At 40.4% G+C, this 22,667-nt stretch overlaps 1 protein-coding gene across 10 annotated transcripts in view; it reads right to left on the reverse strand.

Annotated features, from left to right (window-relative positions):
• Window positions 1-17,335: 17,335 nt before the first annotated feature.
• LEKR1 (leucine, glutamate and lysine rich 1) overlaps window positions 17,336-22,667 on the reverse strand; it is a 170,882-nt gene continuing 165,550 nt past the window's right edge. For all 10 annotated transcript variants that reach the window (XM_077864595.1, XM_077864599.1, XM_077864598.1 and 7 more), the window contains one exon: window positions 17,336-19,385. In XM_077864595.1, the coding sequence (XP_077720721.1) occupies window positions 18,972-19,385 (414 nt within the window). In that variant the 3' untranslated portion in view covers window positions 17,336-18,971. The remainder of the gene's footprint in view (window positions 19,386-22,667) is intronic.

A 22,667-nucleotide genomic window follows, 5' to 3' on the forward strand; every position in this document is an offset into this window, starting at 1 on the left:
TTTTTTTAATATTTTTTTTTCAATTTTTATTTATTTATGATAGTCACAGAGAGAGAGAGAGAGAGAGAGAGAGGCAGAGACATAGGCCGAGGGAGAAGCAGGCTCCATGCACCGGGAGCCCGACGTGGGATTCAATCCCGGGTCTCCAGGATCGCGCCCTGGGCCAAAGGCAGGCGCCAAACCACTGCGCCACCCAGGGATCCCTGTTCTCATCGTCTTATAGCGTATTCCAGAAGTGAGTCAGTGAAAGAGAGAGGAGCGAGAGAGAACACAACCTTCTACGAGTTTTTCAAGTTAGATCCGGGACAATTTTATGCCCGTATCTGGGAGCTACAGGTGCAGAGTGAGGCCTGGAGCCCTGCGCACATTTGCCTTTTGTGATTCAAATTAAAGCGCACCCATCTTGCACTTTCCACCTTGTTTTCAGCTGCTCTTTGTCCCACTGTTTGTCTCCTGTCGTCATTCCCGGCCTCTGCCCACCTCACTTGCACCCCTTAGAGCTGAGGAGGCCTTGCTTGCCCCGACTCACGCTCCCCTCCGTGCTCAGCAAGACCCGGCTGGCTCTCGGGGCATAGGGCGTAGCACCTCCATCCAGCTGCCACCCTCCTGGGGGGGAAGCGATCCAGTGCTAGAAACTTCTTTAGGTGAACATCAGCTCTGAAATGCATTTTATCCGCTGGTTGGAACTGGTAAGAATTTCGTTCCAAACTCTGAGAGGGCTTTATCCTGGCGCGACCCTATAAAGCTCTCAAGATTTTATCTTTCTCGAATTGTCTAAAGATAGGATGAGATTCAATTTGCTAAGAGTCCTTGTTTTTGACACAAAGACAAATACGCGCTCCTGTGCTCCTTCACAAAGCAATGATTTATTTTATAAAAACCTCCCAGGATCCTGAATTCTCCAGATAGAGAGTGAACCCAAGTCATGCTTTTTTTTTTTTTTTTTTTTAATTTTAGTACGTTCTCTCTCTATTGCTTCACTTCAGAAAAGAGGTATAATTACTATCTTTATGAGTCAGACTCATGGCCCAGCACCTGTTAGAAAATTGAAAAATATTTTCCCCACATCACATTACAAAGCAAGACCCGTTGTTTTTGCGCAATTGCTGGTATTCACGCCTTTGCCAAAATGACTATATTGGAGGTTTTAAAAGCCATAGTGATAATGAAAAACAATGACTAGAGACATTTCCAAATGCCGATACATAAAGATAGTAACATGAACTTGATAAACTCTGATTTTCATTCCTTTTAGATTGTTCATAGATTAATAAAGGAGAGTCTGTTTCTCCCAGGCTTGACAGACTAGGGGATACAGACAGCTCAGAGTTGTTTCCTAAAAACACACCCCAGCTGGTCTCTTGCACGTTAGCTATGGAATTCAATCAGTGCTAATCATGGACAGAGATTCCATATATTTGAGTATGTTGTGGACATAAAAAGAATAATTGTAAGTAAATGCCATGACATAAAAACCATCTAGCTGAGGAAGGGGCAGCGTGTGATCAAAACAACCTTTGCACAGTCCATTTCTTGCCTAAATGCTGGATAAAGAGATAAAGGTCAAAACACTATTGTTCCGCAGATGATGGATGTAGTGTTTGATCCCAACGCCAGGCAAAAGATGGTCGGGTAGTCAGTTCTCTCAGCTTTGCCATCCTTCCCCAGGCATTTCAAAGGGTGTTTCTTAACAAGACCAACTTGAAATTTAAGTGAGAAATCCACGCCGCGCAGCTATGTACCATTTGGGTGCCGTCGGGAGGAGAGCTCCCCTAAGCCTGCAAGCAGCCCGGCGTCCAGGTCCCATTTCCAGGCGAGGGCAGGGAGGCGTTCCAGGCCCATGAGGACGGCAAGTAAAATGCAAAGAGTTCAGATACAGATAGAAACCTGTGTCCTTTTCACCTAGGCTTTTTTGGTTACAGTCTTTTTTTTTTTTTTTTTAATATATTCTTTTCTTTTTCCTGAAGCCAGGAACCGATATTGAATGAATTTGTAATGAATTATTGGTTGGACAAGCAATATGTTCTTCATCTCTCTTTTTTTTTTTTTTTTTTGTTCTTCATCTCTTAACCAAATTTCTCATTTCATCTATTTCTTTATAAAATAATTATGAGGTCAACAGTTTATTCATGACAAAGTCAACAGAGCACCTGGGTTTCATTCAATTTGGAGAATTATTTAGGAGCAATTGGAAGCCAGGCCAAACAATGTTTTAGGGTCAGGCACTGAGTTGTGATCTGTAGAAAAACAGGATTTTGATATTCCTTTTTAAATTTTTTTTTTTTATAATGTTGAGCACAAGAAAATTCACCATCTGGTAAAGATATTCCTTAATTTACTACTTCAGCATAATAATTGGAACAAAGAACTTAATGTTTGTTGAATAAATAAACGAATGAATAGATAATGGTATGAAGTTAAAAATTATGGATGATCATTGTACTTAAAAATCAGCATTACTTTTCAGGATTAATTTTAGACAGCAGTGTTTATTCTAATTTTCTGTGGACAAAAATTAAACAAAGAATCAAAAGATATAAAACATATATCCTGGGTTTTTTTTCCAAACAGAAAAATACTTTCTTCATTAAACATTTGATCAATTTGCTTGTCTCAGAAATAGAGGACTAAAGGAATTTTCTAGCTTTGACTTCTTATATTAGAAAAAAAAGAAATGTTTTAAATAATTATGCTAATTTTGTACCTTCATAAACAGGAATGGGAAGAAAATTCAAAGACAAAAAAAAAGAAAGGTCATAATAACATTAAAATCTGGGTCTTCTGGGAAGTAGACACAGGCAGAATTAGAAGTGTATGTACTTCTAATTTGTACAAAAATTAAAATTCCTTTAAAGGGAGAAAGAGGAGGCGGGAAGCCCTTCGGGCCACAAGGCAGGTGTGGCACCTGCGGGGGAGAGGAAGTGGGGAGGGGTGGAGGCCTCAGCCCAGTCGGGGTCCCCACTCACAGTCCTGCACTGGCTGCAAATGGCAGCAACGCTTGTCATTGCCCAGGGTCTTCCTGGAAGCTGTGGCTCCAGCTTGGAAACCGAGGCAGGTCCCAAAGGCTGGAGGCTGCTGGTGAGCTCCTGGCCCTCGGAGCAGGTACTTATGGGAGAGCCGAGTAGCACTCCTGGGTGGCTGCCGCGGTTTACTCCTCGTGCCTGGGGGTTCGCTTCCTCTGTACCTTTGGGACACGCAGCTGTCAGGGTTCCCGTGTGCCTTATCCGCTGCTGTGTAACAAGTTAGCCCCAAACTCAGCAGCGTAAAGAACAGCCACTATTATCCCGTCCAGTGTCTCAGGGCCAGGAATCGGCGAGCTGTCTCATGAGGTTACAGCCAGGATGGTGGCTGGAGATGCACCTGTCACCGGACTTGACTGGGCCTAAAGAATCTGCTTCGGAGCCTACTCATGGCCTCTGGCTGCCTAGTGGCTTGAGATCCCCATTCTTCACGTGGCCTCTCTGAAAACCAGCCTCACGAGTGTCTCACGAGCAGTGGTAGCTGGCAGGCTGGCCAGTGGTGTGAGGGAGAGTGGGGAAGAGGGAGAGCGGGGAAGAGGGAGCGAGAGACGCTAAGCAGAGGGCATAGTCTTTTATAACCTGTTCTTGGACGTTATATACCATCCCTTCCACCATGTTCTACTGGCTGCCCAGAACAACCCTGATACAATTCAGGGGGGGACCACACCAGGGTGCGAACATCAAGGGGTGGGGATCATTGGGGGCGATCTGGGAAGCTACCTACTGCACTTACCATGAGCTTCCTTTCCTGAAGGCAAACCTGGAAAAGGGAAGTCAGTGGGTCAAACTAAAGCCCCTACCACAGCAGTCAGTTTTAGGACCACAACTGGTACTCATTGTCACTCCTCCACTATCCATTCCAAATCCCCCCAATCAAGCGCCTAGCACCTCTCCGGGTCTTTGTAGCTGCCAGTATGACGACACCTTTCCCACCTGCTGCTGCGTGGGCACATCCAACACGAAGGAACCCAGAGAACCTGGTGGCATCTGTAGCTTGTAGTCCAAAGGGACTCTTGATGTGCCGGGGTGAGAGTGCACCCCCTCTGGGGTTCGGGCCTGCGGGTTCTGCAGAGCCCAGAGCTGCAGAAGCAGGAAGGAAAGCTCATGCCAGTGGGTCACTGGAATGGTGGTAGTGGGGCCACGCCTGTCTCCGTCTGTTGCTTCCCAGACCACCCAGTCCTTTATGGCGATCTGCAGTTCAGGGTACACACTGCATTCCGGCGGGCGGCACCCCAGTGCCGCGGAGGGTTGCCCTCAGTCTGCTGCGCTGGGTGAGCTCCAAGGTTCACCTGATGGAGACCACCAACGTGTTAGGCAAAATAACCAAGAAAGCACCTTTAAAAGGCATCGCTGAGATGGCTCAAAAGTAAAAGAATGTGCGGAGGCCAAAAGCAAGATAAAAGCAGCAACTTCGGGAGAGGAGCACCAGAGCCAGCTCTCTGCGTGAGGTGGAGCCACACAGAACTGGAGATCTTTTTAATTTTTGTGCAATATTATTCAACAATTCCATACATCACCTTCGTGCCCATCATGGTAAGCGTACCCCTAATCCGCCTTATCGGATTCACTCATCTCCCCCCAACCCTCAAAATTAGAAGTCTTACAGGAGACTCCCGCGTGAAGCTGGAATCTCAATTAGGAATGAGTAAAACGTGAACTGTATGCGGAAAGGGGGCAGCGGCACATCTGATTTGAATTTTATGTCGGGGGAGAACGGTGGGAAATCTCACTGGAGAATTTACAGCTGCAGCCTGGCCTTCACACGGCTTTTTGTACAAAGTTATACTACCTGCATGTGAAAAACTAAAATAGGAGAATTTTAATTAAAGCGCTCCCAGAATGTTTGTATAATCAACTGGGAGGAGCAAATATAAATGTTTTCAGGAAGAAGGCAATGTCAACCCAGGTCTCAAAGAATTGCTATAGATAAAGTTCCAAAGAACGGAAGCTCACATAGAACCACACCCAGGTACGCCCTCCCTCGCCCCCTCCCCTGCTTTGCAGGGAAACAAAGCTCCGTGAGGGAGAAGGAGAAGCAGCAGCAGAAGCAGAAGCAGACCTGAGGAGATGATCAAGACGCAGGATAGAAAATAGCCGTGTTTGGTATGGTGAAGAAATAAATATTCTGCGAGCAAGGAATAAGAGATGGTTTTCTCCACCCCCCCCCAAAAAAAATCAAACAGATTGATGAAAAATTGAGTAAAATTTTCTGAAATGAAAAACTGCTTTATGCAGAAAGATTATGAGACCAAATGGAGGAAGGTCTGCAAGAAGAAATGGTAAGCGAATAAATTGATGAATATGTTGGGTAAAAATAAATAAACACTGACCACATATCATAGTAATAATAATGTCTAATTTGTGAGGCTAAACACATACGACAGAATCCGAAGATTGGTCAAAATATAGTATAAATTGGAATGGGGTGAAAAACCGTAGTTTAAATATTCTAAGTTTCTTGCATTGGGTGGAGCAGCAAGAAATGAAGGAAGGTGTTCCAATGCCTAGGGTGACTCCTAAAAATAGACACAGAGATAATTAATTCCAAAGGAGAGGTAGGGGGTGGGGTGAGAAAAGCAAAAGATGAAAAGAAAAAAGAAAATCTATTCAGAAAATGGCAAGAAAGGAAGAAAGAGAGAGAGAAATGGAAAGCACATAATAAGATGACAGAAGTAAATCAAAGGCAGAAGAGCAAAGACAGAGTCTTAAGATCCTCTGCCCCAAATCAAAACAATGGGAGTTTATACACATTCTAGAATGATGGGTGTTAATTCCACACTGTTATTAACAATGAAAAATGGGCATAAATGACCTTTGAGAATAAAAGGCTTTTTATCCCACAAAAGAAACTCTAACTTCTGAAGACCTGCGTCTCCAAAATGGGACTTTTATAGACAATTTTTATGAGCCCTCTTCTGATTACTAAATTTAGAACATGTTTTTATTCTTATAAATTTTGGCCTTTGACTTTATCTGGAGCTTTTTTTTTTTTCTTGTGAACAGCTGTCTAATTCGTTATATCTCTCTCCTTTTGTACCGGTTTTAACACTCTTTTTCTTCCTTGCCTGTATTTAGAAGGACCTGCTTTTTTTTTTTTTTTTTTTAAGGCTGCAGCCAGGACATCATATTCTAGAAATAAATCAGAAAGCACAGGACCTAAAGACCTAATATAGAAAATGACACATTTTAAAAAAGGAATATGGGACCTGTAATATTCTGCTGCTACAGGATGCTAATAGCTTCCTAAAGGGTCTTTGTAAGATTCTGCGATAGATCTTTTCCATTGATCTGTTGGGTCTTATTTTTTCCTACATTTCCTACATGTTGTTTTATGGCACTTTGTCCATGGGTTCTAGGCTGTGTCTTCTCTCTCTCTCTTTCTCTCCCCCCACCCAATTGCTTGTGGTCAGTGAGTCTAGACTGTCATGTCAACAGTGTAGAGATGTCACTCAAGGCTGCTGTGAAGTGAGGGCCCGTCCCTTTTCAGAGACACCCACGGAGGGCAGGGGGACGGGCCTGGTCCTGGTGCCCATGAGGCAGGCCCAGCCCTGTGGCTTATAGGCTGCAGGACTTGGGGGGCGGCTCGGCCTCTCCATCCTCAGTTGTCTCCCCTGTAAATGGAGCCAATGCGCACAGCAACCTGCGTGTTCTCAGGAGGACTCAGCAACACACGCTCAGAGGCCGGCCCTGCACGGGTGGGCCTGGCTCTCCCGCAGGCCGCAGCCCCTCGCCCGGCCTCCCAGGCTGCCCCTCCGCCCACCAGCGCTGCCCAGCTCTCCCTCCCTGGGTCAGTCACACAAGCTGCTTCGTGAGCCGTCTTTTGTTTTAGGGGTTTCCATCTCGGGGTGTTCCCAGCAAAGTGGCCTGGGTGCTTCGAGGGGCAGCACCCATGTGGCCCAGCAGCGGGGTCAGGTTCTCGGGATTTTGTGCCTGTATGCTATGAGTGGGTGACCTTTTCTTTTCCATCATAGGGTACTTATTTATAAAAATTTTATTTATTTATTCATGAGAGACACACACACAGAGAGAGGCAGAGACACAGGCAGAGGGAGAAGCAGGCTCCATGCAGGGAGCCCAATGTGGGACTCGATCCCGGGACCCCGGGGTCACACCTTGAGCTGAAGGTAGACGCTCAACCACTGAGCCCCCCCAGGTGTCCCCATCATAGCATATTTAAAGGAGTGACTGGAAGGGACTGCACCAAGGCCTATATCACACCATTTTACACCAGAAATCTAGCTCCTGCTTTTAAACTGGGAACACAAAGTGGGGGCACAGCCTGATGCCTGTGAAGAGGGCCTTTTCACCAGGCAAGGCAGCCATTCCTTTCTTATTCATGCTCTTCCAGTAATGAAAGAAAATCCCTTGGTCTAACCTGCAGAGAGACCTTGACTTTAACCTGAGATGACTAAGGGGGTATGGTAATTCCTTTTTTACATACATTTAAATAAGTTAGAAGGTCTGAGGTTAAATTTTCCCCTCAGGAGTCCTAAAACGAAATATAAGGATGGCCAAGGAAAACTGCTGAGACAATATCCTCATCATGTTTCTGGGAAAATTCAGAGCCTTTATGAGAAGATCCGTATACTGAACCCTGCGGTAATACATTTGGAATAAGGTTGGTGTTAAACCTGGAGTGACTGAGTTTCAATAACGTATGAATACATAGTTTCTTCATTAAAAGTTTGGCTGCTTTTACACTAAGAACGGCCAGAAGAAGCACACATAATAAAAATAACTACATGAACAGTTTACAAAGAAGTTTGGTTGAAACATAGTCAGGATCCTACACTAAATTGGGTCACATGGCCTTAGACCCAGTTGGACACCTACCTTTGCCTGTGTCCTTCCAATAACCATCCTAGTTCTGGAGGGATAAGGAGGGTTCCAGAAACTCTGGGTATCTGGGGACCATTATTAATTAAGAATATGCCAGGGATGCCTGGATGGCTCAGCGGTTGGGTGTCTGCCTTTGGCTCAGGGCGTGATCCCGGGGTCCCAGGATCGAGGTCCGCATCAGGCTCCCTGCGAGGAGCCTGCTTCTCCCTCTGTCTCTGTCTCTGTCTCTGCCTCTCTCTGTGTATCTCTCATGAATAAATAAAATATTTAAAAAAATAAAAAATAATAATTAAGAATATGCCCACAAAGTGAGCATTAGAAACATTTAGGACTTTGTAACTAAAATAAGAACAGCAATACAGACTCTATACACATGTGCTACCGAAATGCATCATGACCAATGTAAAGCACGAAATTACAGATGTTGAAGAAACATTTTCAAGGCCCTTTAAATCATAAGCAAAAACTCTAACATTGGTTGTATAATTATATCTGAGTCACGAATAATAACATCAGAACGTGGAAAAGTCTCTCCATCAAATAGGGTCATCTTTCTACCAGTGTACTACGTCCAGGGCACAAATGGTAAAAATAAACTCTTTCCACACTTCTACATGAGTCATGTAGATATCAAGAATTTGGTGACATTAGCAGTTACTGGATCAGAGTTCCAACGACGTTATTTACGGAAAGTTTAAACCCTCCTTGACCCCAAACTTGACTTTAATGGCTCACATTCCTCTTTATTGCTTCTCCTATTGTTGCCAGTGACTGGAAATGAAGGAGAACTTTCTTTTTGGTGACTGCAGGTGTGCCTTAGACTGCGTAAGGTAAATAGGCTTGGTCCTCTCTGGGGTTCCTTTGGTTAAGAGTGTTATAAAGAGTTGCACTGGGACCTGATCACAGAGAACCATGAAGACAGCACCAAGGCTGTGCTCAGAAATTCCCTCTTCTCTGCTCTGGGCCCAAGGCCAGAAGAAGTATGAAGTGGCTCTCAGGATCCTCTCCCTGACACTCTGTGTCCTGGGTGGAGGCGGGCTGAGGAAAGAGAGTGTAACCTCTGTCTTGGATCTGAAGTCTGGGAGGCCAACCTTCTGATCTGAGGTGTTCTCTTCGATTTTGTCCAGAAGGTCTAATGCTCTGATGCAAACAGGATTCTGGTTGATTTGACTTGCTAACTTAGAAGAGTGGCCTTTAACACGGTAGACATGTACCCCAGGGGTACTCGAAAGGGCTAATGACCTTAAATTCATAGACTGTCGACTTAAGATTACCCTATTTTCCCGACTTAAAAATATTGCTGTTAATGTGTCATGCTAGAAATGTAATATTTTAGTACACATCGGGATTTTCTGGTAGATTGCAGAGATGGGAGTTGGACAATTTTGGATGAATGGTTCTCTTCTTCCGTGCCCTGTATTTGTCAAATATCCATTTGAGGGACAGTTCCATGAAAGCAAGGTGAAAATCATGTTAACTAATGTTGAGTAAGAAAGGTTGATTATTGAAAATGCCCCATCCTGCAATGCTTTAAATATAAGCAGCTCTTTTCAGCTCTTCTTGATATTTACTCCTCAGACATTTACTCCTTATCATTAGCTAGAAAAAAAAAAAAAAAACTTCAAATAGCAAAGCAGTATATAGGTTAATGTCCCTAACTCTTTTAAATGTAATTAGAATTTTTTCTTAGGCTACCAAACTTTTCAAGATATCCTAGATAAAAGTTCTATGGGATCTTTCCACTTGGCACTTATTCTTCAATCAAATAGTTAAAACTAATTTTTATCAGATACTGCTTGAAATGTTTATTAAAGCAGAGTAAAATCTTCATCTTCTTTCATCATAAAATATTAATATTTTCTACCTCTGTTAATAAAAAGCAAACAATATCTTGTGTACAGACTATTTTTTTCACTGCATTTGGCTTCTTTTTCATTAAATGTAAAAGGCAACATTAGATATGGATTCATTTCATCAAGAGGTACATTGTAAATAGAATTGAACTTTTGTGCTTGATAATTATTTATCAAAATTTGTAGTATATTTCTGTTGTTTAAATAGTAGTATGTTAATAAGAGATCCTGGAGGGAGCTTGGGAAGATAGTGACCGGAGTAAGAGGACCCTGAGCTTACCCTGTCCCATGTTTTCAGCCAAATATCATTCACGTCCAGCTCCAATAAACCAGAGAGTGATCTGAGCAAAGAGTGGCAGAGCCACCTCCGTAGATAAATACAGAGAAGTTGCATCTGAAACGTTAGGAAGGTCAGAAAGGCAGAGTGGGGAGGCTGCCTGAAGGAGGGAGGGAGCTGCGCACATGGAGGGCAGAGGAATGGGAGCTCACGTGAGGAAGACTAATCCCCATAATATTTGGCTTTAAAAACCAGAGGGCCTGAATTCCAGGAGTTTGTAACAGCGGTGGGACTAGAGCCTAGAGCTTGCAAAGGCTCAGCACTGGGTGAGCCTGGATGGGCACCGAGAGACAGCAGCCTGTGCGACAGGTGGCATGAAACTGGTGGAGTTAACACGACGCGGGAGGCAAATGGCAGACAGAACTGTTCTAGTGATTTCAGAGTGTGTTGGGGGGACTTCTGAAAATGAGGGAGCTAACAGGTGCCATTTTCCTCCCCGGCCCCGTAGCATAAATACAGAGGCATCTGTGGGAGGCAGTGCTGCACAGACACTTGCCACTTAACCTTTAGCAGTGTGCTCTGCCCACAAGTTCTTCTGAGGACTTCCCACTCCAAGCCTGCTGGCCTCAGCCCCGGGTTCAGAGCAAACCTGGTTAAAGAACTGAGTGCACTCCATGCAGCTGCCAGGTACACAGCTGCCTACGCAAGCCACACCCATCCATTGCATAGCGCCCAGCCCTGGGCCCCCAGCCACGCTGGTGTGCCACCCCCAACCACCACAGCACTCCAGGGGGGATCTGGTATAGGACCAGATGTGGCCCAGGACAAATCGTGCTAACACCGCTGCCCTGCTCCTAAGTTCCCTAGTGGGCACACCCCGATGGAGCTGGCCTGCCTGGGTCCTACTAACACCACAGAGAGCAAGCATGGCCTACAGCAGGCTGAGGGTCAGTGCAGATGACTGCACTAAAAGGAAAAGTGTCTCAGACACAACAGCGGGGCATAAGCAACACACATCTCCTGATGTGTCACTGCACTGGGGCACTCCAGGACCTCCTCTTTGTCAAGTCACTATTTTCAAGAGTAGAAGACACAGCTGACTTTCTTAGCACACAGAAACAGACATGGAGAGGCAAGCAAAATGAGGAGATAGAGAAATTTATCCCAAATGAAAGAACAAGACAAGGCCACAGCTAGAGATCTAAGTAACATAACTGACATAGAATTTAAAGAATGATCATAAGGATACTCACTGGACTAAAGAAAGGGGTGAAAGACATGGAGAGAGACACTTAACACAGAGATAAGAAATAGGGCTCAATAAATGAAATGAGAAATATACTTGAACAGCAGGATGGAAGAAGACAGAGAAGCGAATTACTGAACTAAAAGAAAGAACAATGGAAAGTAATCAAGATGAACAAAAGAGAGAGAAAATAATTATTCGGAATGAGAACAGACTTAGGGAACTCAGTGACTGCATCAAACCTAGTAAGATTCATACTATAGCAGTTCCAGAAGAAGAGAGAAAAAGGGGGTCAGAAAGTTTATTTGAAAAAATAATAACTGAAAACCTCCCCAATCTGGTGAAGGAAATACATATCCAGATCCAGGAGTCACAGAGAACTCCCAACAAAATCAAACCCATACCATGACATATTGTAATTAAATTCACAAAATACAGTGATAAAGAAAAAAATTTTTAAAGCAGTAAGACAAAAAGAAGCCAGTAAATTACAAGGGAAGACCCACAAGGTTAGCAGGAGATTTTTCAACAGAAACTTTGCATGCCAGAAGAGAATGGCATGATATATTCAAAGTGCTGAATGGGAAAAACATGCTGCAAAGAACACTCTGTCCAGCAAGGTTATCATTCAGAATAGAAGGAGAGATAAAAAGTTTCCCAGACAAAAACTAAGGAGTTCATGACCACTAAATCAGCTCTGCAAGAAATATAAAAGGGGACTTTTTGAGTAGAAAGGAGACACCAAGAGTGACAGTGTATAGGTATAGGGAAAAATGTAAAAATGAATATTTATATAAAAATCAGTAAAGGAATTCACAAAAAACAATATAAAATATAATAACATATACCTAAAATGTGGGTATAACATAAACCTAAAATAACATATACCTAAACTGCTACTAAATAAAGTAGTGGATTCTTTTCTCCCTAATTTCACCTTTTCCCACTAACCTCAGTTCTATACTGAGTACCGTGTACTCCTTGGAAAAATAAAAATGACTCTGGTTTTGAGATCCTATGAGATCCCAACTAAAACCTCAACCATTTGAAAAGTCTAATAACAGAGAATGGAAATTTGGCCACCCTGGATTTTAAGCAGAATTTTTAAAATTCTGCTTTAAATCAGTGAAAAGAAGTAGTCAGTTTAGTCTTGGCAGTAACCTTAATTCCCTAGAAATTTAAGGTTCCAGATAGAAAATGTAAGGTTCCTTACAACCGTAGAACTCATTCACTCTAAGATGACAGAAGACAGAAGGCATCTCTTTAAATTCATGTGTTAGACCATATCAAGCTTACTTGGGAGAAAGACAGATATATCTGACAATGGCGCACAATGCAAAGCCAGATGTTTGTACTTTTCAGAAAAAAATATATTTCCAGTGTTAAGTCTTATAAAAGCCTCTATTTTAAAATGCTTCAATATTTTAAAGTATACGTCTAATTCTTGTTTTTGAATTATTATTATTATTTATGAGAATCATTAATAACAAATCATACAAGCTGAATATCAGCAATAATAATGTTAATAAAAGATATTTAAAAACTTTTCATGTCAAATAAAGTCAATCATTTCACTATTTTCTGAGTTGAAAATTTAAAGAATTGTAGTTACCCTGTTGTATAATGACATGAGCTGACTTAATACAGGCAAGTGAGCATAATGCCTTGCTGTGTTAAATACGGGTTTTGAATCTGAATTCGGATTCTTTATTACTGCTGTTACTTCTACCTTTAAAGTAAATTGATGTAGGAATAATACTGCACATTATAGTTTTACATTTAAGTGGTTAAGAACTACTTCCAGAGGGAATAATGGTATTCTAGTATCTCTTTCACGATTCTAATAAGGCATCTAAGTATTTCACAAGCCTCAAAAGACAACCAGCTTTACCAGATTTTTTTTTGAATCAGATATCTAAAGATGTGCCATTATGAGATTAAATGTAAGATTATTCAATGAATCACCAATGATCAAAATGAAAGCATTTCCACTGGATTTTTTTTTTTTTTTAATAACAAATCTTCAGTTCTTTGCAGGCTCAGAAACTTGGATCATGACATAAGATTCTATGAATATTCATTGGATATTGATTTCCTTTAATTCACTAGTTGTTCTGGAGTGTTTTCCAGATTTACAATCAGAAAGAAAGAAAGAAAGAAAGAAAGAAAGAAAGAAAGAAAGAAAGAAAGAAAGAAAGAAAGAAGAGAGAGAGAGAGAGAGAGAGAGAGAGAGAGAGAGAAAGAAAGAAAGAAAGAAAGAAAGAAAGAAAGAAAGAAAGAAGAAGGGATTTGAGTGCATTGGGACCTGAGGTGTTGGATGGGTCAACAGGGGGGTAGGTGGTCTCAGAGCACCATTGGTTTCAGTTAGGCATAAAGGAACTGAGTCTAGAAAGATTATTTCTGTTCAATCCTAATGCATGGCTCTTAGAGGTGGAATATACCAGGGCCAGTGGCACCACTGTGAGCGAGACTGTCATACTTTAATATGTATAAGAATCACCTGTGGATCTCATTAAAATCAGATTTCATTCAGTAGGCTTGGGTGTGAGGCCTGATAGTCTGCATTTCTAACAAGGTCCCAAGAGACACTGATCCTGCTGGATCACTTTGAGCGGCAAAAATTCACAGCATTTATATTATTCTTCCAGTCTAGGAATGAGATGTTTGGCCAAGAGCTGGAGGCCGTGACTTTCTCATCAAGTCAGCTGTTAAGCAGTTATAAGAATTTAAAAGATTATTTAACCTCTAAGGGACCCATTATCTCCTTCTGTAAAATTATAGGTCTGGTCCAGGGGATGTGTCAAGTTGCTTTGAAATTTAAGGATTTTAAGATAACACTCATTTTTATTTTGGCTGCTATCTCCTGTACTTTCCCTCATAATCAGGAAAGGTTTTATTGCACTCTATCACTCCCAAAGATCACCACTGAGTTGCGCTTTGCCCCTTTTGAGGCCAAGATGATCACTATTTTTTTTTTAAATGTCAATTTCCTCATTCTTCCTCCATAATTCTTAGAACACTACTTAGATTTGAATTTTCTTCTAACTTTAAGGAAAATTCTTATGAATACTGAGTCTGTGGCATTAGTTATCTGTTGCCCAAATGAAAATATAGTTTATGATTTCACATTTTTCAGAGAAACTGTAATAGTCTTAAGTAGAGGGTGATCTTTTATTTGGAGCTGATCTCACACACACTGTACCCCTGCTAAGTGGCAATAGCTAGTAACAGTTTCAAAAAATATTTAACAGGGAACAAATTCTTTCCCTTCTCTGAATAGAACTGGAGTCAGCTCCTTCCTGTTTATTTCCATTATCAGCATCTTTACTCAGAATCTCATGTAACTCTTGTCTGGACTACTGTACTAATCTACCAACTTGTGTTCCATCTCCAGTCTTTCCACTCCATAATCATTCCTCTAAATCCCTGCCAGATTTCAACAAAGTGCATGCCTCTTCCAGTCAAAATGCTGCAAAGCTCCTTATTCAACAACTTCATAATTTATTACTTCCCTTCACTATCTTCCAACCTCCCCGTATCTGTGCCTCTTTATACATCTCCTCTACCTAGTGTACCTTCTTCTGTAAAACTCTACCTATTAGGACCTTTGACAAATGCCAATTCTTGCTAAAAATGTTCCCTGATTCTTCCAGCAAGAAGCTGAACTCACGTAACACCTTGCTTTTGATTCTCTTCTCCGCACTGACTGCACCTATGTTATAATTTCTGCATATGCTTCCTCTCACTCTCTACTATACAATTCTTGGCAATCTGTGGTCTGTCTTCATTAGTATAGTTCTCCCAGTGCGTTTTCAATTCTCTGTATCTGTTGAAGAAATCAGTGACTGTATAATATAGCTTCACTATTATTCTACAGATCAAGACGCTCAGAAACTGTAGAAATTTCAAAGTTATTCCTTGGTCTTAATTAGTATTTGTTTTGGATAAATCACGTAATCTCTGTGACACAGTATTCTTTTACATATTTTGGGGTAGGGGTAAGGGATGTCTAGTAAATGCTTTTACTCACTTAATGGATATAAAGCACTATGCTATGTGAATGCTGGAGAGGAAGGAAATCTTCCGAATGCTGGATCGTGGTAAATATTGTCATAGGATAGGTGTGTTTCAGATTCCACTACTGTGCTGTTAAGAAAATTTGTGTGAATTAAGAATAAACCAAGATGACATGATTTGTATTTAAGATTCTAAAGATGCAACCCAATTATATTGGCTTCACAATTTATTACTATATAGAGTTAATATTTTCAAAAGGAAAAGTAGAATTTCTTCCTTAAGATACCATAGACACCACCTTAGGAATGCTGCCATTATTGCCTATCATGGCTTGGGGACTCTAGAAGGTGTTCTGTGCAAAATACAGTGCACATGCATTATTTTCTTAAGGCATGGAAGTGAAAAAGTAAAAAAAAATCTATAATCATTGTAGGATTTGTGAACTTTGGGCATATATTAAATTGCTTTCCTGTGTTCCGTTAAATACAACATAATATTCTGGAATTTTCAGTTTCAGTGCATTAACCCTTTTAGGATACTAGGTTGCTCTATCAGTGCGAAATTATAATAATCATAAGAACCCTACAAGATGAAGCTTGAGAAAATTTGTTCCATAATCAAAGAAATTAGCTATAATTGATCTGTAGTATTATAAAAACTTTTAAGACTAACAGAATATTTTTTTAAAAACCTTAGTTTTACATAATTTTCAACATCAATGTCTCTTCCAGCCAATTCCATTTCCAGGGAATATAACTTTTAAGTGATCCTGACTAACTATAAATGTAGTAATTTAATTCAGAAAAGACTTTCAAAAATTACTTGAGAAATCTACGTTAACTATAGAATTCTCCATCTTTGTCTACAGAAGAAAAACGAAATAGGGTTATAATTCTGTGAGGAATATTTTCTGTGATATTCTTTTCTTTTTGCACCCATCAATCCTTCCCTTGAGGTCACGGAAAACATAGGTAGAGAGAGAAATTAAAACTAATAGACTTAAATCAATATCCATCATATGCATTTGAGAGCTTTAATTTGCCATGATATTCACTACTTCCTTAACATTCCTGCTACTGTTTCATGCTAGGAGTCAGCTCATCGGTGAGAAAATCAAGGAAAGTTCGTGCTCTTTTTTTTTTTTTTTTTTTTTTTTTTTAGTTCGTGCTCTTAAATCCCCAGGTTACATACACTAATGTGATTCTCTTTTAAGTGTCTTTCTTTAAAAGACACCAGCACATAGCTTAGATGGCACCATTCAAGTGGTCTAGTTTGAAACAAACGTAAATATTGTCTCTCTGTTTATCTCTCTAATGTACTTGTGGAATATAACACAGCCTTACCGCACATCCCGATTCTACGATCAGAGAGGTTATTTGCATAATTACTCATTACATAAGCAAGGGTGTAACAACAAATCAAGAAACCGGGTTTTGCACTGATAGTCTTTACATCATTTTAGAAAAGCTTGTGTGTGTGACTTTCTTTACAAATTTAAATCTATTCATAATTTAGGAAAAATGTATCCTCATGGTTCCTGAAGAGATTGCTGAAATTGTGAGACTGTGGAGATACGTGTACCATCTGATATTCTTGTATGCTTTTACTAAAGTTTTCATCAGCTTTTGTCATCTACCTTATGTCACTACTATTTGTAATAAACATGCAAATACCAGATCAGGAACATCGAGGTCTGGTACGATACTTCCCTGAGTATGGCATGAGTATTACTGTCATTATACAGGATGATTTTAGGGGGTATGCCAATTAACGTTTCATATTTTAGTAGATACACTTTTATTTCAAAGTATTAGAAAAAATATACCTAGAACATCAAATTCAATACAGTTTTTCTTCCTTTGGGTCAAGTTTTCTTTTTAATAACTTTATTTTTTTAAATATTTTATATTTATTTATATAGTTACACACACAGAGAGAGAGAGAGAGGCAGAGGCACAGGCAGAGGGAGAAGCAGGCTCCATGCACCGGGAGCCCGACGTGGGATTCGATCCCGGGTCTCCAGGATCGTGCCCTGGGCCAAAGGCAGGCGCTAAACCGCTGCGCCACCCAGGGATCCTTCTTTTTAATAACTTTAAAAAGTGAGTGCATTTAAAGAAAATATTAGGTAAATACTATGTAGGGCTTCTGAGAAAAGTCATGATGGGGGCTGGGGAATCTCTGATGAGTGGAAAAGCAAGGTGCAAAGTTGGGGTCAGTTAACAGTGGTCTGGTTTTAGCTCTGTCTCTAATCAGCTGTACTGCTGTAGCCAAGTCAGACCTCTTCGGGCATTTATGCTTTATTTGTAAAGAGACGTTTGGGGGTCAACATTCAACGATGTTTTGTTCTCTTGTCAAATGCCATCATAAGGGATACTGATCTCTGTAAAGCGAAAACTCAGCACTCTGAGCCTTAACATAAGATATACTCAAACTAGTCAGAGAATCAGCAGACCTAATGTGGAATTTTTTTTTTCTTTTTTTTGAGGCTAAAACACTCCTGGTAGATTAGACTAATCCTTTGAAAGATAGAGATAAACTTGAATTTACTTAGTAGCTTTACCTTTTTTTTTTTTTTCAGATGGGAGGGATTCCAAGTACCTTTGGATTCTCTCATCAATATGATAGCCAGAGGAGAGTTTTACATGCCATTATTTCACATGTTACTCTATGCTTATCTGGAAGTAAGAAGCCTCGATATCCCTGATACAGTCAGTCTTGAAAAAAAATTACATTTCAGCTTGAAGAGGAAAAAGATAGACAAACATTAGCTTAAGGTAAAGAGTTGTGTTTTAAGAAATAGGAGGGACTTGAAGCTTTATAACTTAAAATAGCTGTTTGGTTTCTGGTTTTAATTTTTTCACTCTGAAAATTGAAAATATATTAACCAGTTGCCCATTTTCAGTAGTAAAATGTGAACCCCCAATTAGCACTATGCACCTCTATAGAACGGTCCTGAATTAGTTCTTTTACCAATGGCTGTAGGATACAAATTCAAATAAAAATCTAACTGCGATTATCAAAAAGCATTCAATGTAGAAAATCTTTACCAAGTAAATTTTCATGGTTATCCAGGCTCTCTATTTTTAAAAATAATCTCAATAGTTTGAAAGGTAAACCACCTTTCCCTGTATTGGAGTTGTTGTCCCTTTTTCTAGAAGGTCCCAGCCTCACAAGGAAGCCTGCCTTCTTCAAGGGTACCTATCATTACTTCTGGCCTAAAAAGAAATTCGATTAATCAATTAGATTGTGAGGTGAAAAAGAAGAGATTTCTATGCAGATGATGAATTCTGTGAATATTTGAACTAAACATTTTGTAAACTATCAAATTTAGGACTAAAGTACTTCTGTTTTCTATTTGAAATATGATTTACATCTCTTTAACCTATTCAGCTCAACAAACAACAAACTCTGAAAAGATGCTATGAGTGAAGACATTTACCTATGATCTCTAAAAGGACATATTCATAGAACACATCTAAACATACAATATAGAAATATAGAGAGTGGCCCTCTGGGATTATTGACAACTTCATCATCTGTTGCAATTTCAAAGGTCTCTTAGAGAGTGTGGCTTCACGATTCCTAGTTTTTCCAATTATCCTATTAAAAATATCTACAAACATGCATTCTTGATCTGTGATAATAACTTGACCTTTGCCATCCTCAGTTACAGTGTATCCCTGGCACACTGGAAAGGCCAGGCGTGCCGTGTGGATCACTCACTGTTGACTCAGTCTCCTCCGCAGAATGGCAGCCAGTCTTTGTCTGGTGTCATTTACTGAAGATGTTCGACCTCTGGGAGGATGGGGTTGGGGGAGAGTGGGCAAACCTGAGCTGCTGACCCTCTTGGACTGAGCTGAGGTTGGGGGAGCGGTGGGTTTTGATACTCCGTGCAGGCTGGGGATTTTGATTCCTTTTCCAGAGTTCAGTCTTGTACGGCTTCTGTCTCCCTGATTACTGACCACTGCAGCAGAGGAGGTTAGGCTGCCCTGGTTAGGGGAGCACGATGACAAAGGTGAACTTCCACTGAGCTTCCTGAGCTCCAGAAGCTGTTCTCTGGCTTGACTCAAAGCCTCTGTCAGTTCAAAGCGTTCTTCACATTCCCTACGCACTGTTTCCTGAAGAAAAGTGTTCTGAAATGAGAAAAGAGGGTGGGGGGGAAGCATCCCTAGCTTTAAACTGTACATATGGATCATTATCGGCATATAAATGGAGAATTGAACCAGAAATCAGAAGTCTTCTCTTTGACTGTCTTTGTGGATACTCTACTACAGGGGACAGACGAGCTAAAAACGCAAATGATTCGTGAAGCTGGGAAGAACTTAAAGAGGACATTTTGTTCAATCTTTGCAGTTTGCAGAATAGGGAACAAGAGCCAGGATCACCCAGATGGGTAATGGGGGGCTGGGGCTGGAAACCAGAACTTCTAATGCCTACTTTAGTGGGGTTTCAGTTTGTTGGCACGCATGATGTCTCATTGTTAATATTGTAGGGACGAGTATGTTATTTTAAAACGAAGGTAAACTGCAATACAGAAGACAGATAAAATTGCTTGAATTGTAACACTGAAGAATAAAACATATCAGCCATAGCATTTAAACAATAAAATCAGTTAATTTATATGATGCTTTCTCAATAGACCTTAAATATACTGGTCATTTACTACTATGTAAGACATATATCAAAACAAGGAACATCTTTTGCTTTTAACTCCATTTAACAATCATTTATCAAGTTACTAGAAGCTGTAGTGGATACAATACCTGCCCTCGAGAAGTTTGCAGCCTCATGAGTTTGGGCAGAGCTGTTTTTTTTTTACATCTGCAACAGAATTTGGAGCCAAGGGTAGAAGCTATGGGGTTGAAGATAAGGAATAGCTTTTTAATAGCCAGAGCTGTCTGGAGGATACCCTGAAGGGTTGACTCTCACTTGACTGGGATGTACTGGAGCAGATTTAAACTTCAAATGTGTGACTAGACTAGAGATCATCAAGGCCCCTTCAAATTCTGAGATTCTGCTGTTTTAGTTGAAGAGTTACCCATCCTCCATCTATAGAATTCATCCAAATTACTTCAAGGCCCATGGTAAGAATTAGGTCTTGGATCTTTCTAACCTCCTAACATTCATGTCTGTAGGATGTCAAAAAAGAGGTTGAAAAGTAAACAACTCAAGGTAATACCTGAATAAGTAAACACGATTAAAATGATCGTGCTATAGGATTCTTTAACTAAAAATGAATTTCTATAGTTTGTAAAACTATCAAAGGCGTTCCCAAATCTGATTGTCAGTGGGAAGTGTCCTCCTAAGACTTTACTGACTAATCTTCTGTCAGTGGAACTAAATAACAAAGCATTCAAGAAAGTAGCATCTTCCTGTATTTGAGTTTCTTGTGATTATGATCATAATTCTATTCAATTCCAAATTTGGTAATCAGAATTGAAGAATATGGCACAATTCCAGATTAACAGTTGCTCCATAATTTTCTAGAAAATCAGCAGCATGTCTGGGTTAAACAAAGCTTCATCATTTACATATATTATTAATATACATATGTATCCATATAATCAAATATTTTAAAAAATCATGAGGGTTAAATATTTACTTCCAGTTAGGTAACTTTTTTTGGTTTCTTTTTTTGTTTTGTTTTGTTTTTGAGGAATTAGAGAACGAGGATGGTATTGGTGGCTTTCTCATCTGGTTTTCATCAACTCCATCCGAAATACTTGTTGAAAAGGTAAGGGAGGGAGGGCTAGAGAAGATTAATCAGTTGCTATGTCAGGTGTCACCCCATTTCCTGCTCTCAACAACTATATTTGACAAAGAAACACTGAAGCCTCACTGCTTATGTAACTTGCTGAGAGTAACCCAGCTCTGAAGTGGCAGGGTCCTGCCTGCTTCCAGAGCCCTGTTCCAAGCTACCAATGCCTAAATGAATTATCTAATTAATTATATCAAGCATGCAGGAGCCATTTTGTTCCAGGACACGGAAGCAATTTAAAAAAAAAAAAAAAGTAAGACACTTCATCTAGTTTTGCGCAAGTTTTCTAAACACAATCTAAACTATTTTAAAGGGCACTACCATCAATGCATTATTTCCTCTCTACTAGTCAGTTAGCTGGCAAAATGTACTGAAGTGATTAGATTTAAAGGGCTTTCAATAACTTAGTATAAAAAATTCCCTTGATTAAGAAAGCTATGGAAAGTCTTAAGTTTATTTGAACATATAAAAGAAAAGAATGAATAGCAGTTAACTAATGAGGTCAATAAATTGGTGAAATGAATAATAGGTGCACTAATATGGAAGGATAACGTGATGGGTGATGTGATGACAAGAACTCTCATTAAAAGAAAAATAAAATTCAATCCATTTACTAAAATTAAATTCAAGTCTGAGAGGAAAGGAGCAGTGTTCTACGGAAAACATCCATAAAGCAAGCCACTTAAAAGCTATTTTAGGCAAGTGACACTCCACTAAAGGAGGAAATGAAAAGATGGAGTGAACCCAAAGATGTCCCCATAGCAAGTATAATGGGAGCAAAGTGCCCGCCAAGTCCAGATTGAACTTTGGAAGGGCTGCTGACCATCTTGGGCTGGGGCCCACTGCTCTGAAACTCATGCTTCTTCAAGGCTATTAGCTTCCCGTACAAAGGACTATTTCTCTTTCTTCTATTATTTCCAAACCAGGAGAACCTCTGAACTGAAACAGGCTGCAGTTAGAACTTCTATTTTTGTCTTTGCCACAAACTGTGAAATCTCAGGTGAATTTCACAATATCTGCAAATTCTCTGCTATCATCCTCTCTTTTTCTTTTTCTTTTCTTTTTCTTTTTCTTTTCTTTTTTTAGGGGGATGGCAGAGAGAGAGGAAGAGAGAATCCTAAACGGGCTCCATGTCCAGTGCAGAGCCCAAAGTAGGGTCTGATCTCACCATGCTGAGATCATGCCCTGAGCTGAAATAAAAGAGTCAGACATTTAACTGACCTGAGCCACCCAGACCACCCTGCTACAATCTTCTTTTAAAATTGAGATTATAATTCAGTTTTGTACAACAGGCAATTCAAATGTTATAATTTATCCAACTATGGAGTAACAAAATGGAAATAGAACACATCAAGTTTAGAGGATTGCTATTTCGGGGGTGGACTGTGTGTGACAGGGCATGACAAGAGCACACGTGGATGTGGCCAGAGTCAGTAAAGCACATAAGTGGAAAATTCCATCATGTGGGGAAAAAGAATCATTCACTTGTGATTAGATTGCTTTCAGTGATTTAAGCAAAATGTCTCTTTTGGGAGTGGTTTTTTTTTTTTTTTTTTTGGAAGGTTGTATTGTTATAGGATTTTAACGTGTGTTCTCATGGAACAACATAGGAAAATGTGTAAGATGGGAGCTCAGTAAGAATGAAAATCCTGGGCAA

The sequence above is a fragment of the Canis aureus genome, chromosome 22 (genome assembly GCF_053574225.1).
Source record: "Canis aureus isolate CA01 chromosome 22, VMU_Caureus_v.1.0, whole genome shotgun sequence".
Classification (NCBI taxonomy): Eukaryota; Metazoa; Chordata; class Mammalia; order Carnivora; family Canidae; genus Canis; species Canis aureus.